The sequence below is a fragment of the Trachypithecus francoisi genome, unplaced genomic scaffold (genome assembly GCF_009764315.1).
Source record: "Trachypithecus francoisi isolate TF-2019V2 unplaced genomic scaffold, Tfra_2.0 Lachesis_group21, whole genome shotgun sequence".
NCBI lineage: Eukaryota > Metazoa > Chordata > Mammalia > Primates > Cercopithecidae > Trachypithecus > Trachypithecus francoisi.
This window is the reverse complement of record NW_022681467.1, coordinates 58,745,218-58,758,297: the sequence shown is the minus strand read 5'-3', so window position 1 is coordinate 58,758,297 and position 13,080 is coordinate 58,745,218. Positions and strand designations below refer to the sequence as shown.

The 13,080-nt window shown below is 46.4% G+C and overlaps 1 protein-coding gene across 2 annotated transcripts in view; it reads left to right on the top strand.

The window, feature by feature from the left end:
* DIDO1 (death inducer-obliterator 1) overlaps positions 1 to 13,080 on the top strand; it is a 63,361-nt gene that overhangs the window by 19,197 nt on the left and 31,084 nt on the right. For both annotated transcript variants that reach the window (XM_033187034.1, XM_033187033.1), the window contains exons 2-4: positions 6,465 to 6,659; positions 9,479 to 10,316; positions 11,085 to 11,406. In XM_033187034.1, coding sequence (XP_033042925.1) covers positions 9,481 to 10,316; positions 11,085 to 11,406 — 1,158 coding nt within the window. In that variant the 5' untranslated portion in view covers positions 6,465 to 6,659; positions 9,479 to 9,480. The remainder of the gene's footprint in view (positions 1 to 6,464; positions 6,660 to 9,478; positions 10,317 to 11,084; positions 11,407 to 13,080) is intronic.

Genomic DNA, 13,080 nt, shown 5'->3' with positions numbered 1-13,080 from the left:
AATGAGAAAGATGGTTTTGTTTTTTTCACAAATCTCTTTGGCTTAACTGACAGCTGCTGGATTTGCACATCTCCTTCCGAATTCAAACTTAGTGTCATCTTCGTTCAGCTTCTGAAATGCTCTAGCATATACTCAGAGTGACCGTGGAAACAGCACGGAATGTTAGTGTTGTGCAGACTGCTTTGATCCTGGGGGCCTCCCAAAAGGACCCCTGGACCACCCTTTTTGAGAACCACTTCTCTAGGAGTTGTAAAATAGTTGGCTGTAAACACTTGGGGAAATTGATGACTTCTAGGAAGATAAGCTGTGTCTTTGAACAGTTTTTAGTGGTTCAACCATGTGGTTGCCACTTGGGGCAAGTGTGGAGTCAGTCTGATTCGCTGTCACCTGTAAAGCTGTTCCAGTACACACCTCTCCCTCAAAGTGCCCTACACATCCCCTTGCTGAATCCTTAGCAGCAACTCTTGCAGCAGTGAAAATCGGGGGTTGGGTGGGAGGCAAGAGTAGGCTGTGCTTGGGGCCATGGAATTATGCAGGTCTCTAAGGGTGTGGACCAAGGAGGACATAAAGGAACAGTGATTTAAACCCGTAATAAACAGATGCGCTTGAGGGGAAGCAGCCCACGCAGTACCCTGCGGGGATGACCTCCCAAAGCGCACCCTACCTGGCATGGTCTCCAGAGAGCTCACACTGCCACACATGTGGCATGAGGTGGATTTCTTCGTGGAGACAAGAACCTGTGCATTGTGGTCCTCACCAAGGCCCAGGTGGTAACCTTTTATTAACTAGCTGGAATCCTGGTATATAGAATTGGGGCTGTATCTTAGTGTTTGAAACCGTATTTTCTTTTTTACTGAGAGACGAGGAGCCCATCAAAGGTAGTAGTTTAGGAGACTTTATGTCCAGCCGTTAAATAGAGAACAATAAACCTCACTTCTCCTTCACCTCGATAAATGATTTTATGTGACTGTTTCTGGTTCCTGGCATTCCTTTGGAGAGTTGAAATTTCCCACCTGAGTTGCCCACCGAGGTCACAAGCCTGCGTTTTGCATGAGAAAGTGGATAGAGGGAAATGGCAGGATTGTTGCAAGCTCACACCGGGGAGCTTGGCGGCCTGGCTGTAGCCCAGGGCTGACCAAGGCGTTAGTCCTCAGCAGGTTTCTCAGTAACAAGTTTTGCTTTTTGTCTCGCGTATCTATAAAAACACAAATACCCAAGAAATGTAAAACAACAATATAGGTTGTTTCTGGATTTTTCTCTGTATTTTCCTTGTGAGAAACATACTGTGTTGTGGCACCCTTGCTGCTTTTTTTTTTTTTGAGAGGGAGTTTTGCTCTCGTTGCCCAGGCTGGAGTACAGTGGCACGATCTCAGCTCTGTGCAACCCCTGCCTCCCCGGTTTAAGTGATTCTCCTACCTCAGCCTCCCAAGTAGCTGGGATTACAGGCACCCGCCACCACACCCTGCTAATTTTTGTGTTTTTAGTAGAGATGGGGGTTTCACTATGTTGGCCAGGCTGGTCTCAAACTCCTGACCTCAGGTGATCCACCTGCCTCAGCCTCCCAAAGTGCAGGCTTGAGCCACCGCACCCGGCCCAGAATAATTTTTATAATGACAGTGTTACTTGGTAAGCAGCAAAACTTTGAATTTATCTTCTGAAGGATTTAAATGTAATCTATGCAACTGAGTCAGATTCTGCATAGATACTAAAATAAATGAAAGTTGGGCTTCTTCGTTTCCTTGTGGGCCCAGATCTCTCTCCCTGTTTGGTGAGTGCGGCACAGTGTTTCCTGCTGCAAGCTGGTGAAGCTTTGAGTGGCCGTCATGGTACGTGAACGGCTGCTGCTGGTGACTGCCGAACACATCGCATTTGGGGATGTCATATGAAGTTTTTAGGTAGATCCTCCTAGTGACTGTTCTATTAATGAAAACTGAGCTATCAAGAGTCTTTTATTGGGTAATCTTTCCTTCATTTGTGGTAAAGAACTTTTAGCTAGTGTCTTCTCTTTCCCTCTTCATCTGCATAATAAACAGATTGATGAGCCAGGAGGCCCTTAATAGGCAAAATAGAAATAAACAGAAACTTTGGCCTCTACCCTGTGAGAATTAACAAAATAATGAAGTTTAGAATAGTGAGGTTTTACTGTAGCGTTATAGTTTCTGACTGGTGGGTTAAAATTGTTTTGAGTATTGTTTCAGGGGAATATGAGGTTTGAAGAAACAGAATGTTTGCCACCAGGTGAGGTAAAATATGCATTTTTGTTTTATCTTTCTGCTTAGAAGTCAGAGCTCTTTTCCTGGAGATGCGATTATGAAAATAGAAACTTAATTATGGTCATATGTCATATGTTAAAGTGTCTTGGAGATTAATTACTCAGAAACTAGTCTCAGGTTTTTGGAACTGAAAATCTTTAGGTGGGGGCTGGGCAACATGGCTCACACCTGTGGTGTCCCAGCTACTCAGGTGGAGGCGGAAGGATCGGAAGGATCGGTTGAACTTGTGTGGTGGAGGCTGCAGGGCGCCCGGATCGTGTGGCTGCACCCCAGCCTGGAAGTGGGCACGCTTGGGTTGATGACTCCCAGCAGAGTCTAGAGTAGCACAAGCTGAGCGCACAGATGGGTGGTCGCACACCCATGCTTTTGTAATAGTTGTCGTTGGGCTTTTTAAAGTAACATAGAGCTGACCTTTCGGGAGGATATTTTTGTTTGGTTTTTAAGAAATTTCCCTTTTGGCTGCTTACTGTTTTGGTGAGTTGGGGAGTCTGAGGGAAGGTGAACAGGTAGTTGTAGAACACTTGTGGAAGGACATGTGAGTTGGGGAGTCTGAAGGAAGGAGAGCACTTGTGGAAGGACATGTGAGTTGGGGAGTCTGAGGGAAGGAGAGCACTTGTGGAAGGACATGTTTAAAGTCTCTTCTGATGTCTTAACCATAGATGTGTATTATTGCTTTGCACACACCCAGTGTACCCCTAAACTGGTAGAAATGGCTTGTTGCCCCAGTTCTCTGTGTTCCATGGACCCCTGAGGGGGAAGTCCTTGAAGCCTTTTCTGAGGCTAAGAGGTGAAGATGACTTCTGCATAATAGTCATTTAATAGTACAGGCCTGTTCTGTGGAGTTTGACATTTGCACCGGTGGCACAGGGCAGATTGGAGCCTCTTCAGCACCGTGCATGGGCACCAAATGTTTAGAATATGCCAATTTTCCCAAATAATGTCCCTGATGATGCAGTAAATATTAATTTTATTCATTTGGAACCCCCAAACATACATCTTTTTAACTTTCTCTGTGATTAAATGTCAAGTCGCAGATAAAGCTCCCGCTGCATCCCCACGTGGGTACTGTCCACGCACAGCCCTCGGGCATTGAGCTGGGAGCTGAGTGGTCTCCGGGAACACGGTCCCTGACAGAACAACAGACGGAGGATAGTTTTCAGACTTGGCATGTGGCAGGCGTTTTGTCCAAAACGAATGATGTCTCAAAGAAAGAACGAACAGTATTTGTTGCTAAGGATAAAATTTGAGCTTTGGGGTGAAAATTGGAAGTTTAGAAAACTTGTATCTGCCATTGTAAACTCGATGGCTTTCTAGTAACTAAAGTCTTCGTGGAGATTGGACCTGACATTATCGCCCAGGTGAGGTGACTGACACCTGTAATCCCAGCACTTTGGAAGGCGGAGGTGGATAGATGCTTGATCCCAGGAGTTTGAGACCATGTCTCTACAAAAAAAAATGTAAAAATTAACCGGGCATGGTGGCATGACCTGTAGTCCCAGCTACTGGGGAGGGTGAGGCGGGAAGACCACTTGAGCCTGGTGGCAGTGTGGGTGGAGGAGGTGCTGAGGCTGCAGTGAGCCGCGATTGCACCACTGCACTCCAGCCTGGGCAGCAGAAAAAAAGAAATGTTTGCTTTATGCTATCTGATGAGATGTGTGGACATTGAGAATCCCTGTCTGCAACTTGAACCCGTGTCATCCAGGTGACCGGCGTGCACATGGGTCCAGAGTGCAAGGACGTGTTCAGAGTAAACACAGCAGTCAATTTTCGTGTAAGAAACTGCTACTTGACAAGAGTTGGTGTAGTATCAGTGAACATCCACAGTTACGTGAACATGGTTACAATACTCTATTCTAAAGACTTCTCTGTGTGAGACAAGATTTTGATGACGTGTTTTAGCTGAAACACTCTGTGGGAACAGATTGAAGGCAGAAGTAGAGATGAACATGGAGCTATCTTCTGTGAAGCCAGAGATTTGCAAAAATATACAACAGGGCCACCCTTCCTGTACATTTTTGTTTTAGAAGTAACTTTCATTAAAGATACTGTTAATGTATTAAGTTTTATTTTTAATACATATTTAGAATTTTGAAAACAGCAATATATTCCACATAAACAAAAGCTCTTTGGTGTTCTCAACTTGTAAGAGTAAAAGTGTCTTGAGACGAAAGGTTTGAGAGCCACCATTCAAGCATTCAGAAATCAGTGTATGTCCTCTGCTGGAATCACCACTCATCAGCTGCTTCTAGTTAAGAGGAAATGAAGCAGTTTTCAGCTGGGGGGAAAAATGTGCTTAGAAGTGTAGAGAAATATTAAATTTGCTACATTCTGTTTTAACCTGTAGTTTGTTCACTTCCCAGTTTCGAGGATAGCCACATTTTTCTTTCTGGGGAAAAGTTGTTACTGATACAATACGGTTGCAGTTTGATGAGCACATTCCCTCCGCGATGTGCTGTATGGTGTGTAGAATCACACACTAATTCTACACACACAAAAGTTATGTTAGAACACGATATTTTTTGCTTGGGCCTTGATATACATGTTTTTATTTTACAAGCTGACTGAAATGTTATAGTACGTTTTCTTTATTGAAGACATTATGAAAATAAATCAGTTTTGTAAATGGAAAGTGATCTGATCTTTTCTGAAGGTATATATCCTTCGTTGAATTCTGCTTAACAGAAATAACTACATTTTTCTGATTACTCAGGACTCAAATCTAGTAGTGTGCTTATTTTGCAGATTAACATAAATTGAATTTTTAAAAATCAGTTTTCATTCCTGAGAACTTCTAAATTTCTTTGCTTTTATAAACGTTCAGTGTTGGCTGGGCACAGTGGCTCGTGCCTGTAATCCCCAAAACTCTGGAGGCTGAGGCAGGAGGATTGCTTGAGGCTAGGAGTTCAGGACCAGCCTGGATAACATAGCAAAACCCTATCTCTAAAAGAAATTTTTTCAAAAATTAGCTGGGCATAGTGGCTAATTATGCCCAAGAGGATCACTTGAGCCCAGGAGTTTGAGACTGTAGTGAGCCATAATCGGGCCACTGCACTCCAGCCTGGGCAATGAAGCAAGATGCCAACTCTTTAAAAAGTGAAATAAAATAAATTAAATGCTCAGTGTTGCGAAATATAAAAGTTTATTTCCAGTGTTTTCTGAACAGTCATTTCTGATTTCTTGAAGTAATTGTTTTGAGTATGATAGTTGTACCACATTGAAGAGATGGTGACTATGAAGATACATTTGGCTCATCAAAGGGAATGCCTACGTGATCCTTGTCTTGTTTTTAGTTTTTGTAGAGACGGTGTCTACATGCTGACATGTTGCCTGGGCTGGTCTTGAACTCCTGGGCTCAAGCAGTCCTCCCAAGCAGCTGGGATCACAGATGCGAAATGCTGTGCCCAGTTGTCACTGTCCCTTTAAAAGGAGGGGAGTTGAAATGTTTGTCCCTTGTTCTGAGGTTGCCAGGGAGACCACAGAGGGAAGGCAGTTGGTCTTGAGGCTGAGGAAGAGGTGAGAGCTGGGGCTCAGCTTGGGAGTGTGGGCTTTGGGGCAGGGAGCTAGCTAGAAACCAGGCACCTGGAACCTTTGAGTGTTTTGATAGGACTATTTGAAAGAGGATATAGAAGAAGTGTTTTTTAAATACACGTGGTGAACTGTATCGTGCTGATTTTAGTAAGTCAAACATTAGTCTTCTAAAATTTTTCTTGAGTTTTTAATGAAAATAATACAGCCACAATATTAAGAATTTTCAATAATTACATTCTTATATAATTTCGTTATTCAGTCTTTTCACTTTTTGTTCTTGTTCTTCTGTTTTGTGGTGGGTTTGATTGAGTGGGATCCATCTCGGACATAGGCTCCAAATGGAAAAGAAGCTGATGCTTGGCGACTCATCTCTGGCCCTGCTCTGGCTGTGCCTCTGCCTGTCTCTCTGGGGCAAGCCTAGGACTCCACTCCTTCTTGCGCTGCCCCAGCCCCTTTCTCTCGGGGGTTGGTAGCATCTGCTGTCCTGGGTAGAAGTCCTTACGGACACTACTCGCATGCTTGTTTTCAACCCCCTAGCTGTCTTTGTGGGTCACACAGCATAACTCTAATAATAGGTTACTCGAGAATTCAGTGCTCCCTTTTCATTGTTGTTGGTACGTAATTTACTTAAGATATGTAAAATATTTTCTTATTTTCTTTTAGGAGCTTACTCCATGGGAACAGCCTCTAGATAATCTGAGTTGTTGAAAATACGAAGCCTGTTACTCGTGAACAGTGGCTGACAACGGTGTTGTGAGCCTGGCTGTCTGCTTGGACCAAGAGGTTTCGTCTGCCAGGGTTTTTTGCTTGTATTTAGGATTTCAGGGAAAAGTGTCCAAGCTTTCAGTGTTGGAGCAGGTAAGGTATCAGTACTGTCAGTAGCAACAAAATTTTAACTGAATGAGTCTGTGTTTGCTATTTATAAAGTGACATTTGTAAAGAAACTGATGGAATGTAGTACTCGTATTTATTTGCAATACACTCGACCATTTGTATCAGCAGCCTCTGTAGCAGCAGATTCTGCATCTGTGGATTCCACCAGCTGCTGATTGAAAATATTTGGGGGGCAAACAATAAATAACAATAAAAAGTAAAAATTTTATGGAACAGTGTAGTACAGCAGCTGTTTCTATGATGTAATCTAGAGGTGATTTAAATACTTGAGAGGTTGTGCATAAGTCATATGCAAATAGTCTGTTCTCTCTTTAATGAGAATCCAGTTTTATAAACTAGAGCTCTTCCCATAGAAAGCTATCAGCATGGAGGCACCAGCCCTTTTCAGCTGGGTTGGAACTTCATAGGCCCAGAGGCAGAGGGGACTGCAGCTTTGTGCCATTCTGGGCAAAGGCTAGTGCGAGCCCTTCAAACTCCATCTTCAATAGAAACTCCCCAAGTGTTGCATGAAATCGCAGGCTTGACCCTCTTGAGATGACTGTCACATTTCTTGCAAATATTTTGGCTTGCACAAGCAGAAAAACTTTCCCTAAATGTAAAATTTCCAATGAGAATTAATAAGCCATTTTAACTGATGTGGTTTAATAATTGCTCTACCATATATATTTGTAAGCAGTATTCTCTGCTTTGCCCTTAACCTTTGAGGTCAGCGTTGCCTCCTGGGTCAGAGCAGTTCCTTGTGACTTGCCTGGAGTCACCTGGCTGGTGAAGGAAGCCCCCTTTCTGTTTACCACTGTCTCTAGTGCCCCCTCACACAGCAGCCTCGAGTTTGCACCCTGACTTGGAGTCGCTGCTGGCACCCTGATCGGGTTTAGCTGTGTCCTTTAACAATGGGGTCAGCTCAGGCGAACAGAGAAGTGATGGGTCCCTTATCTCCAAGGCGTCTGTGGAGTGACCTGGGGGTGTGGGTCACGTTTACAGAGCATGGAGGCCACGGCCAGGCAGCATCACAGGAAAATGAGAAGTGACGGCATTTAGAGGGAAGCAGAAAGAACAAACACAGGTTGCACGTAATTTTCCATTTTGTTTTTTTTTTTTTCTTTTCTTCTTTTCTTTTTTTGAGACGGAGTCTTGCTCTGTCGCCCAGGCTGGAGTGCAGTGGCCGGATCTCAGCTCACTGCTAGCTCCGCCTCCCGGGTTCCCGCCATTCTCCTGCCTCAGCCTCCCGAGTAGCTGGGACTACAGGCACCGCCACCTCGCCCGGCTAGTTTTTTGTATTTTTAGTAGAGACGGGGTTTCACCGTATTAGCCAGGATGGTCTCGATCTCCTGACCTCGTGACCCGCCCGTCTCGGCCTCCCAAAGTGCTGGGATTACAGGCGTGAGCCACCGTGCCTGACCATCTTTTTTTTTTTTTTTTTTTTTTTTAATTTTAATTTTAATTTTTTTTTTTAATTTTTTTTTTGAGACTGAGTCTTGCTGTATCACCCAGGCTGGAGTGCAGTGGCGTGATCTTGGCTCACTGCAACCTCCGCCTCCCGGGTGCAAGCGATTCTCCTGCCTCAGCCTCCCAAGTATCTGGGATTTCAGGCGCCCACCACCATGCCCGACTCGTTTTTGTATTTTTAGTAGAGACGGGGTTTCACCATCTTGGCCAGGCTGGTCTCGAACTCCTAACCTCCAGTGATCCACCTGCCTCGGACTCCCAAAGTGCTGGGATAATAAGCTTGAACCACCAGGCCCGGCCCCATTTTGTATATTTTTTAAGGCTTTCATTTTATGCCTGTCCTTCCCCCAGGATGGAACATCGCATAAAATCAGAGACATCATTAGCATTTACATGTAACTAAAACTTGGACAACTTGGAAAAGAATTCTCAAAGTATATACTATCTTTTTCAGATTTTTATCGTTTCAACAAGACTAAAAGTTTCACAAATAAGATTCTTTAATAATGTATTAGAATGAAAGTGACAAAGAATACAGAAAAGTCATGTGTTGGCCTGGCATGGTGGCTCACTCCAGCCTGGGGACAGAGCAAGACTCTGTCTCATAAAGTGTTCGCCTTGGTCATATTTCCTAAGTGTCCCAGTTGTTTGTTGCTATAACAATATCTCCAAAGCTCAGTAGACTAAGACAAGGTTTGTTTCATATGACACAGTCTGTGGGTTGGGAGTCGGGCAGTTCTCTCATGTTGTTTCCATGAGGGTCAATGAGGGCTATTCCCTTGGCAGCAGGGCTGGCACGCAGGGTCCCAGGTAGTGAGAGCATCCTTCCTGGCCCCAGCCCCTGGTTGGGGAGCTGAAAGTCGGGACTCAGCTTCTTCATAGCCTCTTTTCAGCATGGTAGTGGCCAGCCCATGCTTGCAAAGTCCAGAACACACTTGGGTCCCCTTGCAGGCCATGTCCAAACTGGCACAGCGTCGTCTTCACTGTGCTTGTGGTCAGAGCAGCCCATCTGCCTGCAGAGGTACTGGGGAACTCGTGCCGCCTCTGAGCTACCCCACTGTACTGTCCATTATTTCATATTTATCCCTGCTACCTGGCTTGTGAAGCCTTTTCCTAGGCAGTTAAATGATGAAATTGTACATTTGATTTGCTAGCTGTATTTTTGTCTAAACAGTAGTTGTTTATTAAAATTATCTTTACGAATTATCTCGAATCATCTCACATAGCACACGTTAGGAAACACTGGTCAGAAGGACTTGCTTTGCACGTGTTTGGTGGCAGTGTCATCTTTTGTTCTGTGGTTGGTTGGTCACGATGTGCTTACACTTTTCCGCTAGGTATGGATGACAAAGGTGACCCGAGCAACGAGGAGGCACCTAAGGCCATCAAACCCACCAGCAAAGAGTTCAGGAAAACATGGGGTTTTCGAAGGACCACTATCGCCAAGCGAGAGGGTGCAGGGGATGCAGAGGCTGACCCACTGGAGCCGCCGCCCCCACAGCAGCAGCTGGGCCTGTCCCTGCGGCGCAGTGGGAGGCAGCCCAAGCGCACTGAGCGCGTGGAGCAGTTCCTGACCATTGCGCGGCGCCGCGGCAGGAGGAGCGCGCCTGTCTCCCTGGAGGATTCTGGTGAGCCCACGTCCTGTCCCGCCACAGATGCCGAGACAGCCTCCGAGGGCAGCGTGGAAAGTGCTTCTGAGGCCAGAAGCGGCCCCCAGTCTGCTTCCACGCCTGTGAAGGAACGACCAGCCTCTTCTGAAAAGGTGAAAGGGGATGACCATGATGACACTTCCGATAGTGACAGCGATGGCCTGACCTTGAAAGAGCTTCAGAATCGCCTTCGCAGGAAGCGGGAACAGGAGCCCACCGAGAGGCCCCTGAAAGGGATCCAGAGTCGCCTGCGGAAGAAGCGCCGGGAGGAGGGTCCCGCTGAGACTGTGGGCTCCGAGGCCAGTGACACTGTGGAGGGTGTCCTGCCCAGTAAGCAGGAGCCCGAGAATGATCAGGGGACTGCGTCCCAGGCTGGGAAAGATGACAGAGAGAGTAAGTTGGAGGGAAAGGCGGCTCAGGATGTCAAAGATGAGGAGCCTGGAGACTCGGGCAGACCGAAGCCTGAATGTGAGGGTTATGACCCCAATGCCCTATATTGCATTTGCCGCCAGCCTCACAACAACAGGTAGGTCATGTGTGGGCATGCTGCCTCGGCTCCCACAGAAATCCCAGGTTGCAAACAGAATTTTCCATTTGTTTTCATTTTAAAGGGCTACAAAGCTGGGCTGGATGAGCAATTTGTTAAGTTGGAAACAATGAACAAGTCATTGTCAAAAAAGAAACACAGAGTGGCTGAGGACTTCCTAGAGCCACCTCTCCACCCTGGTAGCCACCAGCCACGCATGACTGTTGCCAGTCACGTGAGGAGATGAATAGCTCCCCACCCCAGTCACGTGAGCCACATGCAGCCAGTGGCTCTGTGTAGATGGCACGGAGGAGAATGCGTCTGTCACTCGGGCGACTGTCTGTCTGAGACCTCTCCTGTAGACTGTCCCTTGGGAGTCTTAGCAGAGGGCCATGTGCAGACTGCAACTGGCCTAGTACAAACATTTGGGGTAGCTCAAAAGATCTCTGCTAGGACTGGATGTCAGATGATGATAGGCAGCCTGTTGGCTTGGTGCTGGGATAAAGGCATTGTCGCAGTTTTAAGGGGAGACTTACTGAGGTATCTGTGGTGGAATGCCTTAGAGTTCGCTCCTAAAATGCCCTACTCTTAAAAAACGGTGAAGCAAATTTGGTTGAATGTTAAAATTAAGGGAAAGGCATGAGGATGTTCTTATTCTTTACTTTGTATATTTGCATTTTTTCATAATGTTAAAACCAATTGGCTTATTAATATGTTGAAAAGTGTTTGTCACTTCCCATTGCTAATACTGTTATTTTATAATTTCAGGTTTATGATTTGCTGTGACCGCTGTGAAGAGTGGTTTCATGGCGATTGTGTGGGCATTTCTGAGGCTCGAGGGAGGCTTTTGGAAAGGAATGGGGAAGACTATATCTGCCCAAACTGCACCATTCTGCAAGTGCAGGATGAGACTAATTCAGAAACCGCAGATCAGCAAGAAGCTAAATTGAGACCTGGAGATGCTGATGGCACCGATTGTACAAGTATAGGAACAATAGAGCAGAAGTCTAGCGAAGACCAAGGGATAAAGGGTAGAATTGAGAAAGCTGCAAATCCAAGTGGCAAGAAGAAACTCAAGATCTTCCAACCTGTAAGTGTTTGTCCGCTGAGACAATCATTCCGCGGTCGGCCTCGTGGGTTTCCTCGCTGTTGCTCTCGATAGGAATTCCTCCCAGGACGGGAGCTGCACCCTTGTGGGGCAGTGCCTCTCCTGGGTTCCTGCCTCACTCCACCTGGGTGAGGCCTTTCTATTTTTATTGTTACCCTGTCTACCTCCTCTACTATTAATGACTTAATTTTTGAAATCAGCCCATCTTTGAGTATTTGGATGTTGCGTGTATGTTTTGTGTGCACTAGCGGAATTGTTTCTGAACCATGGGAGTGGCGGTGCTCCTGGGTCACCTGCCATCTCCAGCTTCCTCGTGGTTCTGGTGCTGGCTCCTCGGGGTGTTTGTGTTGAGAGTGTGGTTTGTCTTGCGGCTGTGTTGACTTAATTCTCTCCCCCTGGTATTCATGACATTTCCACACGCTGTCAGCTTCTGATGCCGTCTTGTTTGCAGCCTCCATTCCAGTCCCCACAGGGCAGGTCTGACTTGGTGTGTTTTCACTATGGGCCTTCCCGGGTCCCGGGCCTGTCCCCACCCAGCTGCCTGTCCTCTGGCAGGTATTGGAGATGGATGTATCTAGAAGCATCTCTGCCTTCACACTCTTGCACTGGGTTAGCTGCAAGGTGAGGATGTGGGAAGGCCGGGCCGTGCACATAGGAGCGTGCCCTGGAGGCATGGAAGGACTGAAGGCTCATGCTGCAGCGCTGTCAGGGACCACATCTAGGCATTCAGAGATGAATGGAAATGGGAATTCATGAGAAAAGTCGGTGATTTTATGTCTTTATTTTTAAATGTATTGATTCTGGTTTTTGTGCAGTTGAGGCTTTGCTCTGTTGCCCAGGCTGGAGTTCAGTGGCACAGTCCCAGCTCGCTGCAGTTTCAGTCTCCTGGGCTTGAGTGATCCTCCCACCTTAGCCTCCCAAGTAGCTGGAACTACAAGCACACACCACCACACCCAACATTTTTTTTTTTTTATTGTCAATGTGCTTGACATAACCCTGCACAAACCTAAATTGTATTCTCAGTAAAACTGAGATTCTGTGGAGGAAAACCGATTCTGTTAAATATTTAATTTGAGAAATAAGGTTTTGCTTATGTATGTGTGAAGGACACGTTCATGTGTGCTGAGGCCTGATCATCGAGACAGACTTTGTAAACAGCAGCAGTCGCACTGCCTGTGGTGCGTGAGTTTCCTCCTGCTGCGTGGTGAGTGACAGCAGTACTGGCTTAAAGGAGCACACGTTTATGCCTCCGTTTCCATGGGAAGCCTGGGCCTGCTGCTCAGGTCTTCCAGGACTGCAGTCACGGTGCAGCGGGGGCTATGGTCTCGAGAGGCTTGGTGGGGGATTCCCTCACACTGTTTTTACTATATGTGTGTCTGGCTGGGTGTTGTGGGTTACACCTGTAATTCCAGCACTTAGAGAAGTCAAGATGGGAGGATCACTTGAGGCCAAGAGTTCAAGACCAGCCTGGGCAATGTAGTGAGAGTCCCATCTCTACAAAAAAATAATTATCTGGGCGTGGTGGTATGTGTCTGTAGTCCCAGCTACTGGGGAGGCTGAGATGGGAGGATCACTTGAGCTCAGGACATCAAGGCTGCAGTGAGCTATGATTGTGCCACTGCTCTCCGGCCTGGGCAACAGAGTAAGACCCTGTCT